The 19,890-nt window shown below is 51.5% G+C and overlaps 1 protein-coding gene across 1 annotated transcript; it reads right to left on the bottom strand.

Annotated features, from left to right (window-relative positions):
• Positions 1 to 5,989: 5,989 nt before the first annotated feature.
• On the bottom strand, positions 5,990 to 19,488 carry Asphd2 (aspartate beta-hydroxylase domain containing 2). Its single transcript, XM_004843342.3, has 4 exons — positions 19,320 to 19,488; positions 14,606 to 15,714; positions 8,750 to 8,863; positions 5,990 to 7,830 (listed from the first exon to the last, which is right to left on the bottom strand). Exons 2-4 carry the CDS (start codon positions 15,489 to 15,491, stop codon positions 7,721 to 7,723), a joined length of 1,110 nt encoding a protein of 369 aa, XP_004843399.1. The 5' UTR covers positions 15,492 to 15,714; positions 19,320 to 19,488; the 3' UTR covers positions 5,990 to 7,720.
• Positions 19,489 to 19,890: the final 402 nt, after the last annotated feature.

The raw sequence follows: 19,890 nt of genomic DNA, 5'->3' as shown, positions 1-19,890 counted from the left end.
AACACAGAGCCCTCCCATAGCTTCCTTCCACCAGTTCCAGAGCTGCAGTGAATGGCCAGCTGGGTCTCTGCTTCTCTCCGGGGCCTGCCCTGGCATCTCTGCAATCTCCAGCATCCCAGGTCACTCCCTGCAGTTTGAGGAAACTTACCTGTAGAGGCTGGGGGCAGGGCAGTAGCAGGGGAGAGATCTCAGCCAGAAATACACTCTGGTCCTAGGATATCTCCACAGGGATGAGGTGCAGCAGGAGTAGGGGAAAGGGGCAGGCTCTTCACATTTTGCTTACACAGCCTGTGGTCCACCTGGAGTGGTCTCCCACAGTGTGCTCCTGTTCCTGAAGTGTTTGAGGCCCTTGGTACCAATCTTCCCAGAAATGTTCCCAGTACCAGACCAGCGAGGACAGCTTTTCTCATGCATTTGTGTTGTGAACCTTCTACTGCCAAAATGGAATGTTCCGTGTCCCATCTCTTGTGTATGGAAAAGGGGTCCCTAAATCTTAATCCAGCAGCAGTTAAGTTACAAAAGTCAAGTCCTGAAACACATGCTGCCGTCCTCTTGGGTTTAAACCTTTGGTCCAGCTTTGTTTTCACAGCAGAGGCACCACTTAGTCACTCAGAGCCCTGGGGGCCTGGCAGCTGGGCCGGTATCTTCAGATCCTGTGGCCTGGAGACTGCTGGGAAATGAACACTTAAACCCCAGCTTCCTGTTCCAATATCTGAGGGCCCCAGGGGGGCTTTGAAGATGTGACTTACACACAGCTCCAGGCTCATATGCTCAAAATTAACCTCTGAGAGTGAGGTGTCCTCAGAACAGCAGCCCAGTGAGGCCTTAGCAGCTTTTTCCTGCTGCAGTGAGCACTGCATCCTCCTCTGGCAGAGTGGGTAGGAGGAATTTGCAGGATGGCCTGCCCTGTTGTCACAGTTGACATCCAGAGTGCCACTGCAACCCAGACCACAGACTCCACAGACTGCACAGCTGACGACACAGGAGGGGAAGGACTAAGAGGCTCTGTTCTGGGTCAGTTCCTGCTTCATCTACCACCTGTGAACAGGAAGGATCATGTTCCCAAGAGAGGTTAATAGTGGCTGTCAGATTCTCCCTGGGAAAGAACCTCTGATCCCCAGGGAAACAGCCTAATCAGTCTGCCTCCTGGAGTCTCCCTGGAGGGAGGCATCTAGGCATCATCTGCTCTCAGTCAACTCTACAGTGGGAGTCATGGGTAGTGGTAGCAAGCGGAGACTAGGATTGTGTTGTAGTCACCTTCGCTTGCAGCTCTCTGGTGCATTTTATCCCTGTGTGCTCCTTTCCAGGGTTGGCTGAGATGCTCCTCCCGCTCCATCCAGTTACTCCCATAACCCTAAGTGGGTCAGTACAGACACATCCTCCTCTGTGTGGGCCTTCTTGCAGCAGGCCACAGGCTCAGGGCAGCAGGCTCAGTAGTGGTCCCCAAAGACATCAGGTCCCCGTCCCTGCACTTGGTGTGGTAGAGTCTGTGCAGTGTGTGGAGTACAGTTTTAGGATGGAGGATTATCTGGGATTATCCAGCTCGGCCATAGATGCCATCACAGTGTGTTTCCATGGGTGATGCCAAGGGAGATAAGCCCCCCAGAGAAGGCCATGTGAACAGGGAGGTAGAGATTGAAGGGACACAAGTCCAGGAAGCCCAAGGCCACTAGATGCTGGAAAAAGCGAGGAATGGATTCTGTCCGGGCGCCTACAGAGGACATGTGGAATCTAGGTCCAGTGAAGCTGATCTTGCACTTTAAACCCCCAGAACTGTGAGAGAATGAATTTCAGTTGTTTTAAGCCACCAAGTTTATAGCACTTAGTTACAGCAGTCACAGGAAACTAATACATCCATGTGCAAACTTGCTGCCTGCCCTTCAGCCTCCTTCAGGAGTGCAGCATGGAGCACCGGTGGACAGTGGGAGAGGTGAGACCTCTTGAGGTTGAAATTGCAGAGGTGCCAGGCAAATGGGAGACTAAGCAGGATGGCTCGCCTGTTCTCAGCAGGAGTCCCCAGCTCTTGCCAGATGAGAAGCCAGTGAGAGAGAGCAAGGCACTAACAGGCTGCAGCTGTCCAGGCAGAGGGGTGAGTGGACTGGAGCTGGGAAGGGCTAGACCATGGGCAGATCTAAGGAATGAGCACTCAGGAGGTGGGAAGCAGTGGCACCTGGACACAGTGAGATAGGGAGAGGACAGGGGGTGTGCCTACTTGGTGACAGGCACTGTCTGCAGGTGGGAAAGGAGCCAAGGAGATTCCTGCTCCTAAGGAGCTTATGGAGTGAGCAGGTGACTGACAGCTGAGAGACACTGAAATACAGCGGATGTACTCCACCTGCCGGACACAGGCATGCACAAACATGCACATGCCTGAACCCATTCCTCCACTGCTCACTTGTCTTAGGCAGGGAGCATCAGGACAAGAAGGCACCTGTCCCTGGCTCTGCTCCATTCTGACTGCCATAGGACCCCTCTGGGAGGAGATGGCAAGGTTGGGGGCAAAAGCAACATCTGTCATTGTAGCTTAGGAAAAGAAGATACTCTGCATCTTTTCCCAACATACTCATTTAGTTTGGGAAGCTTTAGATGAAGTCTAGGGACTCCAAGGTGAAAAATGGACACCTTCAAATGTCTGAATGGAACCAAGCTGTGGCTGCTGTGAACACAATAATCCAGGCTGCTTTTGGAAGGCAGTAAAAAGCCAGAGGCTGTTTTAGGGCTGCCCATATGTACTCAGGTCCACGCCCAGTGGCAGCCCTGCTCCTGGTGGCCAGGCAGAGTGCTCAGCACGGGGCTGAGCCAACCTGGCTGCTTACAGGCGCTGCCTTTCACCTCCCAGGCATCCACAGCTGCTGCCAGCCACAACAGCAGGGCACAGGGGCCTGAGTGCCAGAGCTGGGTCCACATCCGCTCTGCACATTCCTACTGTAGAAACTGGAACTTTATTTCTATTGGACCATAAGTATCCTCTAAAGCAGAGAGGAGAAAGTGATGTATGCAAGGGGGCGCCTCTTGTAGGCACTCAAGAAAAAGGGTTCCAGGAATGTGTGGAGAAGGCAGCCAGCTTCTCTGGGGTCCCTCTGCACACCAGGATGAAGCTGATGTGTCCAGACCCCGGCAAACATACAGTTGTCCCTGGGTTATCTGCAGGGACAGATATCCCCGTGGATACTAAAATCCCTGCTCAAGTCCTTTATAATGCAGTATTTGTATATAACCTGTACACATCCTCCCATAGACTTTAAATCCTTTCTAGATTACTTACCTCTTACAATGTAAATGCTATGGAAATAGTTGTTCTATTGGTATTGTTCAGGGAATGATGACAAGAAAAAAGTCTGTACACGTTCAGTGCAGACACATTTTTTTTCCCAAATATTTTTGATCTGAGGCTAGTTGAATCTGTGATTGTGGAGCCCTCGGATATGGAGGGCCAACTGCACCAAGCTTGTATACCTAGCTTCCAGTTCCAGCTCTGTCCAGCTGGCTAAATGGCCTTGTCCCACCAAGCAGGGCTGAGCCTGGTTCTGCCATGTGTTAATGTCCATGTGAATTTGGGGGTGGCTCACACATGGATATGGGGGGACTGGGGAGGGCAGGTAAAAAGAAGTTAGGACCAACACATGCACCCAGGAAGGAGGCGGGAAGTAACCCAGTCCCTGAATGTGTCGCCTCCTGCCACCTAATGCTACAATCTGCTGGAGTATTTTCACTGCCATCTGGCAAAAGCTCTAAAATATGTGGCCTTATTCTGTCTTGTTCCCTTTGTTTACATCTGGTTAGCAAGTCAGCTGTTATGGAAGGTTACTGGCAGTGGGCAAGCTGATCCTTAAAAACAGCATTTTGGCCAGGCAGAGGCACACACCTGTAATCCTGGCTACTCAGGAGGTCGAAGCAGGAGGATTGAAAGTTCAAGGCTAGCCTGGGTAACTCAGCAAGACTCTGTCTCAAGATAAAATAAAAGATGGGGCCGGGGATTTAGCTTAGTGGTGCTGCCACCTGCCTCACAAGCGCAGGTCCTGAGTTTGATCCCTGTACATACATACATATATACATACATACATACATACATAAATAAATTTTAAAAAGGTGCTAGATGTAGCTTAGTGGTAGAGTACTTGCCTAGCATATGTGAGGCCTGGGTTCAATCACCAGGACCACAAGAAGAAAACAACAAAGGCATTTTGTTCTTAGCTTTTGCTACTCCTGTTTACATTCTAAAAAATACATATGGGTGCCTCCTACCCTCCCAGAACTTTACGAGATACTATCTAATTAGCCAAACCTCACTTTAAGCCTATGAAAGGAGGCATGAGGCCAGGTCATAATGGAACTCAGTACAGATTAGTACCTTTTGGTGATAAAGGATAGAAATCACAGTTCAAATATGGCTGAAGAACAAGAGGGAGTTTATTGGCTCATGAAACTAAAAAGTCCAGAGACAGATCTAGCTTCCGGCAAAGCGGCATTCAGGATGCAGATGATCTGTACAGGGTGGGACCTGGTTGCCTCTGTGGGGCTCGCAGGTTTTCCTCCCACTCAGTCCTCAAAGCCACTCCATGAAAAGTTGCCTCCCCTTCTCAACAGTGCCAGGCAAAGAACTTGGATCACATGCCAGCCCTGTCCGATAGGGTGGCCAGAAGCCAGGAGGTTCTGACTGGGCTGGCCTGGAGCTGAGCTGGGTCAGCCTCTAAAAACCCAAGCACTGAGCACAGGGCTGTTGCAGACTTGCAGGAAGCTCTTCAGGTCTGGTTGGCAAGAAAGATTAAAAAGTGTTGGTCTTCTGGAGGCCAGGGTTGGGGGGCTGCCTAGCATCACACAGGGACACAGCCTGGGATTGACTCTCCAGCTGGCTAGTTCTGGGCCCTTACTGGCCTTGCTACTCAGAGCAGCCACCCTCAGCCCCGCTACATATTAGAACAGGAAGTAAGTTACAAAAAATAGTCTTGCCTGGGCCCCACTCCCACAACAGAGAAGATGCTTTGGGGCAGGGGCTGCGCACCAGCATTTCTGTCAAGGAGTGGATCAGGTAGGCCCTTCCTCTCCCTGACTGTATGCTGTAGGGCACTCAGTGTTACACGTTGATCACTGTCACTAAAGACAACCCAGAGAGGGCGTGACTCTAGGGGATGACAAATAGGTGCCTGGGAGGAAAGATTTAAGGTCAGGAGAGCTGGGAGTGACCATGTGCAAATCAAGTACTGGGCTGGCCATGACTGCAAGGGCACAAGGGGCACCTGATAAGACACTTGGGCTGGCAGACAGCAGTTCCCATTTGCAGCTGGACAGCTGGGTGGCTCCCCTTTCTCACCTTGAGCATCCCTTGCTACATCATGTAAATTACTTTAGCAACTGCCTAGTTGGCAGTGCACACACTAGGAGGGTGAGAAACATCTTGGCCTTGAGTGAGAGGTGCTCTTTTTTTCCACCTACATCAGCAGCCCAGAGGGGAGTCCTGCTGGGACTGGGCTTGTGTGCAAAAATGCCAGGAGCCAGGCTGCTGCTGGGGCTCCGGTCCACCCACATCACTTAGATCCCTCCTCTAAGACAAAGGGAAGAAATGAACCACCCTTCCTGCACCTCTGTTTCTCTACCCCTTGTCGTTGCTGTGGCAGATAGGAAGCTACTTCTGCCGTTGTGTGCCCTTATGTGCTATGTTCTGTCTCTACAGAGAAGGAAATAGGCTTGACAAGGTCAGTGACTTGTCCAAAGTGACAAGGGAGTGAAGTGCTGCCACTGAGTCTTAAACCCTTAGCAGTACTGAAACCAAAGTCCTATTTTTTGCCTGCTTGTTATCTGTAGCTCCTTAATATTTCAGAGATGAGCACAAGTCCCTTGCCCCATGAGCAGTATTTTAGAAGCACCTTGGCTTCATTCAGTATTCACCATCCGTTGTGGTGGCCCACCTGGCTCCCTGACAGGATTCACCAACCAAGAGCCACACTCACAGGCCCCATCTTCTTTCCAACAGATGACTTTACCACGTTACTCTGGTTTTCAGCAAGATCCTTTATTTATCTTCTGCTCCCCAATCATGCCACTTGAGTGTGGCAGCCAGGTCCCAAGGGACTGGGGGAACGGGATGTTGGCTTTGTAAACATGGAGCAGAACGGTCGCTATGTGTAGAAGTCATGCACCTGAGTGGTTCTGTAACAAGAGACTTAATGAGCACAAAGACTTCAGGTGTGTTTAAAATTTCTGCCATTTTCTGCATTCTAGTTACTGGAACATATCCCTGTGTGGATGTTTTAAAACTCAAACACAGACGTGATCTCTGCACACGGGCTGATAACTACCTAATACATTTCGGATGGTGTTTCCTTCTGACAGCTGCCTTTCAGAGCAGCCGTGGGTTTGCATGCAGACAGAAACACCACTCCAGTGCATGTGACAGTCGTACGCTCCATGCACTTCTAGGCTTGCTGCAGCCGAGGCTGGACATTGTTCCAAAAGGCATCTCTAATGTGGCCAGGAGGCGACACTTGCATCGGCAAACAAGAGGCAGCTTTCTTGACTTAGGGCCTCAAACTGGCCTCTGGGGGCCCTTCCCTTTGGAATAAGATCTGAGTGTCCTTCACAGGAGACCAAAAGGCCACCACGGGGACCAGGGCTCCTGGAACACACTGGCCTGGGTTACTGTCACTAAGTACACACCCCTGTGCAATGAAGAAGACCCAGGACTTCCACAGTCTTCCACTGTCTCCAAGTCTAGGATTTGAACATTTACCTATAGACAGATAAGTGAAAATCAGGCAATAAAACTGCAAAGCAAGTCAGACACCATGGTCAGATCAGGACTCCAGTTTGGCAGGGAAGAGTGTTCCCGGAATGTCACCAGGCCATCATGAGGCCCAGCACAGCTCCCACTAGACAACCTGATGGTCTAACCTCCACCACTGTGGACTCAAAGCAGCTACAGCAGGAGGCATCAAGGCCCAGTGTGGCAGTTGGTTCTGTACGCAGTGCGGTAAATGGATCCCATTATGTGGCTGACTTTGGGGAGCCCCAACCTCACTCTTGAGGACACAGGCCTTAGTTCAGTTGGAAAGCACATTTACAGAAAGTCCTCTGGTTATTCCAGCGCAGCACTCTTGCCAGCTGGGACTTGACAATCTGGAGTGAGACAGCAATGGTGACAATCTCCCTGGCCCTGACTCCAGACACCAGCTCTGACAGTGTCTGGCAGCCCCTCCCTGCACTAATGAAGCCGGCCAGGGGCACGGAATACTGACTGTCCCTGCGTGGGGTAGTAAAGGCCTCCTGTATGCCAGCATCAGAAGCAGAGCTCTCCAACTCTCTGGCTTGTGTTTTGTTTTTTCTTTGAAGATGACCACAAGAAGTTTTACATGATGACATTCAGACAGGAAACTGTTTGGTTACTCTATTTCAGAACACTGAAAAAACCCACGTAGCAATGGAACAAGACCGGAAAGGGTACCAAGTCTCTGGTCACAGAGTCAAAGGGACGCACTGGTAGGCCAGAAAGGAATCTCCAGAGCAAATGATAGGAAGGAAAAAAAGAAATCAAAGGAAATATAAGCTGAAAATTTTCCATTTACAGTAACCAAAGAAAAGAGGGATCCCGTGTGACAGGAAATCCCCAGGAGAGGGTCCCAATGAGATAGGTTCTGAGCATGGAATCCAGGCTCAGGTGTGGCTGGACCATCCTGTGGCCACCTTGGCTCCCTGCCCCATACCAGCTCCTGCACAGGCAGTTTTCTCATCGTCCTGGAGCAAAGATGAAATCCAGGGCCTGCCGCTCGGCGGCTGCAACGTTGGGATGCCACAGATCCACCATGAAGACCACCCGTGGGCCATCCTCGGCCAAACCTGCAGGGAAGAGGAGAGGTTCAGTCCACCAAGGCCAAGACCTGGCACAGGGCCCTGGACTGGAAGACTGGAAGACCTTCCTTCTCTGATTGGGAATGCTCATATGGCTTCATGAGGTTCTGAGCAAGGTGGGGAAAAAGGAACAGGGAGAGGGAAGGAGGGGTGGCTGGGTGGGGTGCAGAGGACATTTTCGGCAATTGTTATGACTTAAATATGAAGTGTCCTCCTCAAAAAGCTCATGTACCTTTTGGAAGGTACCCTTCTCAGGGGCTGAATGTGTGGATGAGTTCACAGCTGATTATCCTGTTAAGAGGTGGGCCCTAGATGGAGAAAGCAGGTCACTGGGGCCGTGACTTGGGAGGCTGTGTGCTCATCTCCAGCCCCTTCCTCTCTCTGGCTGTCCCCCTGCTCTCTGCTTCCTGGCTGCCATGAGGTAAGCAGCTTTGCTCCATCACACCCTTCTGTTATATGGTTCCTGCCTTGGAGCCAGCTGACCACGGACTGAAACCTCTGAAACCATGAGCCAAATTAAACCTTTTTCCTTTAAGTTGTGGGTGTCAGGTATTTTGTTCCAGCAATGGAAAGATGACTAATACAGCAGGGAAACTACTCTGTATGACATATACTTGTTCCAACCCACAGAAAAAAACATCATGAATGAACCCTACAGTAAACTGTGGACTCTGGGTGATAACTGTGCACACTAGCTCATCAATTATAATATGTATATCACTACTACAGACTGGGAAATTATATGCGAGCATGTGCAGGCCCACACATGCACTGAGGAGAGGGGGATGGGAAGGCATGAACTTGGTATTTTCTGCTCAGCTTTTTTCTGGAAACCTAAAATTTCTCTTAAAAATAGTCTACTGATTTTTTTAAAAAAGAGAAAGCAATGAGGAAGGCTGATGTTTACCTCCGTGGGATGCAGTATGCAGGAAAGAGTCATCAAAGAGGAGGCAGCGGCCTTCTGCCCAGCACTGAGGCTCGCCCCCCACCACCAGCTCGCAGCCACTCGGAGTTTTCAGACCTAGTGGAAGAACAGAGAAGAGAGTGAAGGCAGGTGGGATCCAGGCAGGTGGAAGGCAAGGGCTGGTCGCTCTGGGGAGGCTTTCCGCTTCCACGGCTCCGGCCTCCCGCTCACACCTCAGGAGCCCATACTAGGCTCTGAACATCTGTGTCCCCTACAGTTCCTATGTTGAAATCCTAAGTGCCAAGATAACAGTATGAAGCGGCAGAGCTTTGGGAGGAGATGATATCATGAGGGTAGGCACCCTTGAGAATGGGCTGGATGCCCGTACAAAAGGGGTGGGAGGGAGTTTGCCCCTTCAGCCACTTGAGGACACAGCAAGAAGGCATCATTTATGAATCAGATGTGGGACCTCAGCCTCACCAGACATCCAATTTGCCAGCACCTTGACCTTGGCCTTCAGAATAGTGAGAAATACATCTCTGGTTTAGAAGCCACCTGGTCCACGGTATTCTGTCCTAGCAGCTCATATGGATGAGGACAGCCTGTCTGAGAGCAGGGAGTTTGGTAAGGCAAATGCAGGCTGTGCACCAGAGTCCTCATTGGGCAAAACCTCTGCTTCCATGGGCTCCATCATCCCCAGTCCTGGCCTCCTTGATGAAAGCCAGGCCTGAGGCTCATGCTCCACCCTTAAGACTCCTGGATCCCAAGGGAGCCAGGCTCAACTTGCCTTGTGCAGTAATGGCTTACCCTCTAGGGCTGCTACCACTGCAATTTAAAATGGAGGTTCATGTGGTGCTCACCTCTTTCAGTTCCCACCTTTAAATGCAACTGGAGGCCCAAGGATGGCAGCTCTTAGTGTAATTTTCCTGGCCCCACTGTGGGGGCACCCCTAATGGAGCACCTGAGCACACTACCCTTCGGACTCTGACCTTCATGTGCTGTGTGACTTTGGGCAAGTAACTCAACCTCTCAGAGTCCTACCTTGCTCATCTGTAAGAGGCCACATTAGCATATATAACTTTTGTGACTTTTATCCTTGTTACCAATAACTGAAGACAGACTGAATAGATTTGTGCTAAATAAACACTTTTCAGACATCACTTCATCATTCCAGACAGAGTAACTAAGCAGTTTATGTGATCTTCTAAGTTACTCGTTAGTATTCACTGGCCCTGAGTCCACCTGGCTCCAAAGAACAGCCTCTTATGAAACTGGGTGCTGTGATATACCTGCTAGTTACAGGTTATTAGCAGGGAGCCGACTGCTGAATCTCATGAAGTTAACATGCTTCAATTCTCATCTCACTAAAGAAGCCGAGACCATCCATCTGACCCTGAAACCGAGACTTCCTGCTTCTGGGGGCGTGAGGGGTGTGAAGGCGCTTGCCCTGCCAGCCACATGGGCTCTGTGTGCCCCGTGCTGGCTGGTGCAGGCAGAGAAGGCCTTTAGGACTGAGAACCTCTCTGCAGGAACAGTCTAGCCCAGGGTCTCAGGAGGAGCCTAGCCTTCCTCTGGGCTGCTAAATGACTCATTGCTGTGTGCCATGGTGCAAGAGAGAAATGGGCTGGCTTGCTGGCTGGACTCCCTACCCTGTTCTTGTCCTCCTCACCCAGCCACATCCTGCTCCAGCCTGCCAATGGCCCATCACTGTGAAGCCCCAGCAACCAGCTTAGCGGGCAAAAATGAGCAAGATTTCCCAGATTATCTAGGGACTCTTGGGATAGAGATAAGCCCTACACACAGCCTTGGACAGCCCCTCTATGGCTTAGGGCTTGCTGCTCTGATCCCACTGACCCCAGAAGGATACAGGAAGAGGGTGGAGAAAGGGCTCTGGCCTCCAGCGGTCCCTCACTTCAGGAGACTGGAGCCAACGTGTGGGAGGGGCAGGTACACTTGAGCTGATCCTGGTTCCACCAGCACCACTGCCTAGAAACCTCATATCTACAGAAAAGACAAAGGGGCACCTGATTGTGCCTGTGGAGCTCGAATCTGCTAAGCACATGAATACATATTCATGTGGTGTCTGTCTCCCTAGTGACAGCTGCCTGGCGAGTTCTAGGTCTCAGAGGTGTTTCTGGGAGTCTGTGGCAGTGTAGTGGGCACATCCCAGTGCCGTGTACCCTGCCAGGTGATGGCTGGGCCACGAGTTGTCCTGTAGTTCCACATGGAGTGGGGACAACTTCCCTAGAGGCAAGTCGCAGCAGGGCTCAGCAGGTGAGGACCAAACCAACAGATGGGGTAAGTGAGGAGCGTGGCGGGAGGCTGCCGAGGTCTGCAGAGACAAGTCCATCATCATATACAACCCAGCAAGAAGCAGAGAAGGAGAAGGAATTGGCATCTCAAGAGCACAGCTCTGGGACTGCAGGTGTCTCCTTTGCCTCCAGCCAGGTCCACCCCAGGCTGCCTCTGCCTCTGACCTCCTCTCCATTCCTTCTCTGTCAACATACAAGGTCACAGAAACCTAACATACTTTCACTTCCTTCCTGGGTGCACACTAACAGGGGCCTGATCATGTAAGGCAGGAAACTGAGAGAACTTGACCTCCAGGCTGGTTCCGGCCACAGAGCACCAGCCATGCACCAGTGGGATAGCTTCCAGGAAGGATCCTGGCTGTACGGGGAACACACAACACACACTTTGTTTGGCAACTAACTAGCTGGGCCAAGAAGGAAATAACAGGCCATGATGAGGCCCACGTGGGTGTGTTTACACACAAACACACATTGTACAGATGCACAAGGCACATTAACACACAGGAAATACAGCCTAGATTTTCTCCCTACTCAACACACCTGCCTAGAACTCTGTCCCACTGATCCTCAAACGCCTGTCCCTCCCCATCCTTCTGAAGCTTTTAAGTAAGCATGTAGGGGCTGAGGATGCAGCTCAGGGGTGGAATGCTTGTTTACTGTGCATGAGGCCCTGGACGCAATCCCTAGCACCACAAAAAACAAAAACAAAGAAACTACAGGGAAACCTTTGAAATGCAAAGCGTCGTTCCCCATTGCCAATAGCCTCAAGTCCCCTGCCCAGTACTGAGTCCCCCTGTGTTCCCCCCACCATCTTACCAGTCTTAGCCCACGCCAGCAAAACCTAGACACAGCTGCCATAAGACTTGAGAAGGCCTGCCTCCTCTGCACCCCTGATCCTCCAGGGCCAGCCCCACTGCCCTGACGCCCCATCTGCAACCTGAAGTCTGGCTGCTGCTCAGAGTGTGCCCTGATGCCCTGCCCAGTGGTTACTGACTGTGGTCAGCGCTCAGATTAACATATGCTTTGAGGATTATCTGATAACCCTTGCCTGCCAAGAACTTCACACGTATTACTGCTCCTCAGAACAGCTCCCCAAATAGGTCTGATTTCTTCCAGCTTAGGGAGCAGTGGAGGTGCCAAGTCTCAGGCCTCACGAGGTGCCCTGAGTAAGCAGCGGTGAGTGGGGCCTGTGTTAGGGTCTGGTGCCTCCCATGCCTGCTCATCTCCCACTGTTTCCCGAGGGCAGAGGCCATGTCACACAGATCATCGTTTTATACTATTTACTGAATGCTGTCACATGTCAGGCACTGTGCAAGTGGCCACTTAAGATGTGACTTCCCTAACCCTCTCAGCAACCCTGTGCGCTAAGTACTCTGTCTCCACTTTGCAAGCCAGGCACCATGGGCCAGAGACCCTCAGCCACCTGCCCAAGCTCACAGCTGACCATGAATCCAGACCCTGCCACTGTACCTCTGTCTGCCCTGCACTGACTCTTGAAACACCCAGCACGTCGGTGTCAGTGACTCTATCTACTCACTTCTCTTTTTATGGAGTAGTCTTCTGTGCAAACCACATGCTACTCAGAATCTATCCAGAGCACAGAGGAGAGCAGGGGGTGCAGAGCCCCTGTGGGTAAAGAAGGGAGGCAGGGCCCAGACTACCCTGCTCTGACTGCTCCCTGGCAGCCCTGAGGCTCTCTGCAGAACACACTGAAGAAGTCAGCATGGTAGCACGCACCTGTAATCCCAGCTACTTAGGAGGCTGAGGCAGGAGGATCACAAGCTCAAGGTCATCGTGGCAGCTTAGTGAGAACCTGTCTCAAAATAAAAAGAGCTGAGGGTGTAGCTCAGTGGTACAGCTCCTCAGAGTAGCCTCCCAAATAGGTCTGATTCCCTCTGGCTCAGGGAGCAAAAGTAGAGATATCAAGTCTTAGGCCCAGGTCTATCCCTGTATCAAGGATGTGGGTTCTATCCCCAGTACTACAAAACAGAGGACACACTGATGGACCCTGCTGCAGCCCACACAAAGACCCTTTTGCTGTCCCCTCCACCCCCACCTGAAGACAGTGCTGGCACTTCTTAAAGTTGGGTGCCGTGCCTCGCACTGCACACTCTAGTCTGAGATGCTCACCAGCAAGGCCACCATCCAGGAACCACCCTTCCACCTCCATTCTCCAGGCATCGGGTGTCGTTCCACTGAAGGCCTCACTGCCCTATTTATGGAGCTGCTGCTATCCAGCCTCTACTGACAGCTGGCCCTGTACCAGGCTGTGTGAATGCTTTCAATACACACTCTCTGACTGGATCCTCCAGCTAACTCTGGGTAGGAGTATCTTTCAACCTCCACTTTCTAGATGAGGAAACAGGCTCAGAGTGTGAGGAGTTTGCCCAAAATGACAGTTAGCTGGTGGTAGGGTTAGGGTGCAAACGAAGGTGACTTAACTCCAGACACTGTTTGCAAAATCCACACACTGTACACGTATTACCAATATTGCCAGAATCTGAGTAAAACACCCTTAACACCAAGCATCAGTTCCTCCTTGGTGACTCAAAAAGGGCTGAGCACCTTTTATAGCATCCTGGACTCCTTCAGGTCCTCAGTGATCTTTATAACAGCCTTTGACTCCAGAGCTATGCTGAAAAAGACAGTGGTCACTAGCCATACGTGACCATGATTACTGAAGTCAAAACTAGTTCCCCAGTTGTGCTGGCCATATTTTATAAATGTTTTTTTCAGCACTGGGGATAGAATCCAGGACCTTACATATTCTAGGCAAGCATTCTTCCACAAATCTGCACCCCAGGCCCACATTAACCACATTTCAAGCACTGAACAGTCACCCGAGGCTAGTGGGTACTGTGTTGGACAGTAAAGACAATGAACATTTTCATCATCACAGGAAGTTCTTCTTACAGAGCTTCTTTCAGAAATTAGATTTAGGGCTGGGGATCTGGCTCTTTGGCAGAGCATATGTTTAGCATGCACGAGGCCCTGGGTTTCATCATCGGCACTGCCAAAAAAAGAAAAAAAGAAAAAGCCTGATGTGCTGTGGACCTTCACATCTGCAATCCCAGCACTCTGGGAAGCTGAGGCAGGAGGAGTGCAAGTTTAAGCCCTGCTCAGGCAACTTGGCAACTAATTTTGCCAAGATCATATCTCAAAATAAAAATAAAAAGGGGCTGGGGACATAGCTCTGGGTGTAATCCCTAGTGATCAAAGAATAAAAAAATAAAAAAGAAAGGAAAAAGGAAAAAATTAGGCTTATACTAATCTCAGGTTTCACTGGGGAATGCAATTTCTGTTATCATAATTATTTACATATGATCAAATTTTTTTTTTTTGGTACCGGGGATTGAACTTGGGTCCTTGCACTTGCGCAGCAGGCGGCGAAACCACTGAGCTAAATCCCTGGCCGATTGTCAATTTTTAATAAAAGCACAGTGAAGCAAAGGTATAATTCTGGCTGAGCTCCCTGATGTTCACATCCCCTTAGTCAGAGAGGCTGTGATGTGAATGTGCCCCAGGGGACCCTGTTCTCACAACTTACCTAAGTGGCACCGGATTCGGATATTTGTGGGCCCATAGTGCTCATTTATCACAGTCCCGGGGCTCAGCACGGAGATGCATGCATTCCCAAAAACATTGTTCCCAATACAGGTCCGAAGGCTTCCCAGCAAGCGGTACGTCCGTGGGCACTTCCTGCAGTTCCTGGGGACACAAACGCCCTGATTGACCAAGTAAAAGGTGAACCACTCCCCGCTGGGGGTGCTGTTCATTTTCCATCCCTGTGGGAGGCTGCAGTTTGAGAAAGCTTTGTAGAGGGTCTCAAATTCACACAGGATGGTCTGGAAGTTCCGCTCCAGCACCTCGACATCATGTTTCTGTGCATCCTTCGGGAAGTATGGCGTGGTGGGAAGGTCGGGCAGGAAAAAGACCTCAGGCTTCTGGATGGAAGGCCGGCTGTTGAGGTAGCGGCCCTGCTCCCGGATGCCCTTGTGGATGCGGCCCATGCCAGACCACGAGTAGCGCTTGGCATACTCCTGCAGGTTGTGGTAGAGTTTCTGGTTGAGGCCCTCGCTGTGGGTGCAGCGCATGCACTCGGGTGACTGGCAGTACACGTACCCATTCTGCACCCCATTGGCGTCTGCACCCTGCATGAGTGAGTTCACAGAGACATAGGGCCGAGGCTGCTCCCTGCCCACATGGTAGCAGTACCACACAAACAGGACCAGCAGGCATGCCACGGTGACCACAGCACTGGTGTCACAATCCCGCACAGACTGGATGCCGCTGGCGATGCAGTCCCTCAAGCCATCCAGGGACCAGCGCCAGGCCACTAGCCACTCGAGCGACATCTTGGGGGTCTTGTTACTCGGGGTAGGAAGCCAGGTCTGACAGTCAGTCCTCTGGGGTCCCACAGGCATCCACACCATGCAGGTTAGCACGGGGGGCAAGGGGTGGCCAGGGAAGGGGGAGGCATGGCAGCCGCTGTTCCTCGTGTCCCACCACAGGTGGCATGGATGGACGATGAGGCCTGCTGGCCAGGCCACCACTCCACGCTGCAAAAGTCACTGTGGTGGGGGGGAAGGAGCTGGCTGATGTCCCATTAGCAAGTGGTCTTGGCCACTGTGAAAGGATGTTTTAGGAAGTCCAAACCTGGATAAAAGATACAGCACAAACATTACACCTTGAAATGACCTCAACAGATACACAAGGTCTCAAATCATTTCAGACAGCTCTTGGTAAGGGATGCCCCTTGCAATCTTGCATATTCTTTCCCCATTTTACCACCAACCCATTTCTCAAGAGGCTAACAGTGTGTCATCTGTGGCAGGACTGTCAGCTCACTTCAGGAGCCCCACCTACACCATGCCACCCAAAGAAGGTGCTATTATCTCCATTTTACAGATGAGAAAAATGAGGCCCAGAGAAGTCGGATATTGCACTCAAGTCACACAGGCACGGACACAGACTTCACGTGCCTTCAAATCCTACACTTTGATGTACTGTTTTACATGCTTATTCTCTTTTAATTGCTATACCTTTTATCAAGAGGAAAGCTACATTCAAGAGCATCTTAAAAATGGCAAAGCACCTTTAAAACTGCATGGTCTTCACTTTACTTTTCTGTTCTCAAGCACCTCATCTTTCTTATTTAATCTAGTTTGCCTCTAACAAGAGTTAGGCTAATACCAAGTTAGAACAGGAAGGGGGTACTCTGGGGTCAAAACCATGGCAGACATAGGGAGGGCTCTTTCTGGTTCCCAGCTTGGAGACTGCCTTCTGGCCTCACCCATGGGGCTATAAGATGAAATGATGGGGGTGGGAAGGAAGAAGTCCTTCTAGGCTTGACTCAGTTTCCCACACGCACAAGTCCTTTTGCCTGCCATTCTACCACAGATCAGGGCCAGCATCTAGCACCTCAGTTACCCTAATAAACAAAAAGGTGCATCAGAGCCCAAGTGTCATGGGCAGAACCCCAGCCATGTTTCCCAGCATCTCTGAAACTTAGTGTTCATCTTTCTTGTTCCACCCCAGTGGGAAGAGCCAGCCCTAGAGTCTATATTTTTCAGCTGCAGGAGCACAATTCTGACCCCTGATTTTGTATTCTTTCTCCTCTCTTGGGAACATGAGGGCAACTAAGCAAATGGGAAAACTGTACCCTCTCCTTTCCTGGGTACTAATTTGTCCTGGAAACTATCTGTAGCCTAGCAGAAAAGTCATGAGTCTAAACTGGAGGTGGCTGGACAAAGGATTAAGGCCAACCATGGGCAGATCATTTCCCTTCTCCAAGTCTGTTCTTCATTTGTTGAATGGGGTTAACATCCATCTCACTGGCTGAACATGAAAGATAATGGCTGGAAAGCACTTATGATCATGTTGCATGAGCACGCAGGGCATGCTGGTCATTGGGAGAACCTGCGGCATTCCACATTAGGCAGCAGACTGCAGTGGGTGGGGAAAGGAAGTTATCTCAAGACAATAGCTCAGGGTAAGCCCCAAACACTCTCAATGCCACACATCTCTGGTGATTTTTCTGTCTACAGACTTGCTAAGCTAAAAACAAAAGGGAAACCTTTGGTGCTCATTAACTGCCGACTGGCTCTTTCCCAGTTTTGGTTGAGTAGAGAATCACTTGACTATAATGTTTAGTAAGTAAAAAACACACATGCTGAATATTCATGGGGATTTTTATGTTTCTAGGAAAAACACCAGAGCAAGGAGATTAGAAACTACATTTTCCCCCTTATATGTTCTCAATTTCTTCTCAGACACAGAAGAGAGAGAGGCTGGGCTCCACAGGATGTTCAGACCCTTTGTTTCCTCTTGTTTTCTCCTACTTTTATTATAAATTGGCAGCTGTTTCCTCTTTAAGAAAAGGGAGGAAAATCCAGACAAAAGGTGTGCTATCTAGCACCATCTCCCAAACAGAACCCAGGATTCCTGAAATTCAGTGTGAAACTCTCATGAGTGTGATAACAAGCACTTTTAGGAAAGGAATTTCCCCATCACTGAGCTAAGTCTGCAAGTGGAACTCTTAAACTCTGTCTCTCAGGAGCAAAATTTTTTTCTTAGATATTCCAAGAGTGAGATAGTGATAATTTTACAAGCACCTGTTCAGTTAAATCAGCCTTGTAATCACCCAAGTTCAAGTCCATCAAAATGCAAAGAAAACCAGGCAGATGGGGCCAGGGATTTAGCTCAGCAGCGCAGTGCCTACCAGGCAAGCGTGAGTCCCTGTGTTCGATTCCCAGTACCAAAAAAGAAAAGTGAAAAAAAAAAAGGCCAAAGAAAAGCCCTTAAAAAAAAAAAAAAAGAAAAAGAAAACCAGGCAGATAATGAGGGAACTTCTCCAGCCCTTGCTTGCCTCTTCTAGGAAGATCATTCTGTACAAAGGCAGGCATAAGCCCTCTTGAAGGCTAGGCCTAAACAAGACAGTCCAAGATCCTGATGTCCTGAACCCAGCTTCAGTCCCTCCTGGCAAGAACAAGAACAGCACTGGGAGCTCAAGTTTAGACTTTTTACACCACCCAGTCACTTTTAGCCAGAGGCCAGCAGACCCCTGGCCCCAGAAGTGCATTTACAAGTTCACAGCTGATCTGTGGCAAAAGAAATCCTTACGTTGGTAGTGACTGGATATTTATTAAGCATTGATTCCACACACACCCCAACTTCCCACCCACCCCCAGTGGGGAGGGGTCAGATCCTACCCCCCCCCCCCACATACCAAGTTCCTTATCTCAGGGACCACAATAACTTCCAGCCTTCTTCACACATCTGCTCATTTCCATGTTTCAATTCTATCCCCAACAGGGATGGGGGCATCTTGCTGTGCTGTATTTTAATAACATGGAAACTCAGATCTTAAAGGTCAATTGGCTCTCGGGAATAGAGTCCAAATTCAAGTCCAATCCAATGTAACTTCTGACACCATGAACGACTGGGGAGACAGCTTGACCTGATCCAGTTAACACGGTTCAGATGACCAGCCCAGGAGGCTGTCCAGTGTTAAAGAGCTCTGGTCACCCTCTGGGTAAGGCCAAGTCTCTGTGGACCACCCCCCGCCCCGAGCGGAGAGGCCAGCCCCTCCCCTGTGGGGCTTGCCCTCCTTACTCTAAGCCAGCGATGATCTCAGAAAGAAGGGAAGACAGAGGATGGGTTAATGTAGATGGTGACCCCCAGGAGACTAGAGGGTGAGGGGGACTGGACAACCAGAAGGTGAATGTTGGCAGGAAGAGTGGGCGACCAGCTAAGGATGAAGGAAGGAGGTGTATAGCGCGTGATAATTCCTGGGACAGGGGAGATGGGTTACCAATGGGAAATACGTTAAGTGGGTGATGCTGAAGGCCAGGGGTGGAGAGAGGAAGGGAGGGGAGGGGAGGAAGGGGGGTTCCAGGGGAAGGGGTGCTGTGGGGGAGGAGACTACGACCAGGACGAGAGGAGGAGGAGGAGATGATGGAGGAGTTGCAGGAGAGGAAGGAGGAGAACGAGGAAGGGGGAGGAGGGGAAGAAGGGGGAGGAGGGGGAGGAAGACGAGGAGGAAGGTGGTGATGCTTGGTCCCGGCCGCGATATTCCCGGCGGGGGTGCTCGGTACGTAGCGGGAGCTCCGCCCGCGGCCCCTTGCCGGGCCGGGATGCGGACTCAGGCGTTCAGAGCATCCTCCGCGCCGCGGGCTGGGAAGACAGCGGGCCGCAGCCACCCGGCCCCGCTCAGTCCAGTCCCTCTCGCCCGCCCAGCAGCCCCGGGAGACGCCGCTCACCTGCGCCCGGGCGCGCAGGCGGTGCGGGGACCCGGGCGACGCCTAAGCTCGAGGGCGCGGACACGCGGACGCCCCCTGCCCGAGCCGCGGAGTCACCGCCCTGACGCCGCCTGGCCCGCGCCGCCCCGCCGGAGCCGAGCCGAGCCGCGCGGAACCGGTGCCCGCCGGTGCCGATGCCGCGCTGCGCTCCGCGGGGCTGCAGGGACCACAACTCCCACAATGCCGCGCGCGGGGCCCGGCGGAGGCGGAGGCGGGGCGGCGGTGGGCGGGCCCGGGACCCCCAGCCCGCACCTGCGCCTGGCGTGCCGGAGACCCGGCCGCACGCGCCCGCCGGGGGGGGGGGGGGCGGTTCTCCGTGGTTGCGCGCGCACCGCCCCTCTCAATCCTGGAGCGCGCGGGCGGCAGGCGGTGGCCGGCGGTTCATCCCGGTGTCCTGCGCGCGCTGCTGCCTTCGCCCGCCCACCTCGCCCTCCTGTTCCTCTCCATTCCTGCATTTCCTCCTTCTTGCTCTCTTTCACTTTCCTCTTTGCTTTATTGATTGATCCAGCCAAGGTACACTTCTAAGGCACTT

This window comes from Heterocephalus glaber, unplaced genomic scaffold (assembly GCF_053883595.1).
Source record: "Heterocephalus glaber isolate CG9 unplaced genomic scaffold, H.glaber_assembly_v1.0 deba00001687, whole genome shotgun sequence".
NCBI classification, from domain to species: domain Eukaryota; kingdom Metazoa; phylum Chordata; class Mammalia; order Rodentia; family Bathyergidae; genus Heterocephalus; species Heterocephalus glaber.
This window is presented reverse-complemented; position numbering and strand designations above follow the sequence as displayed.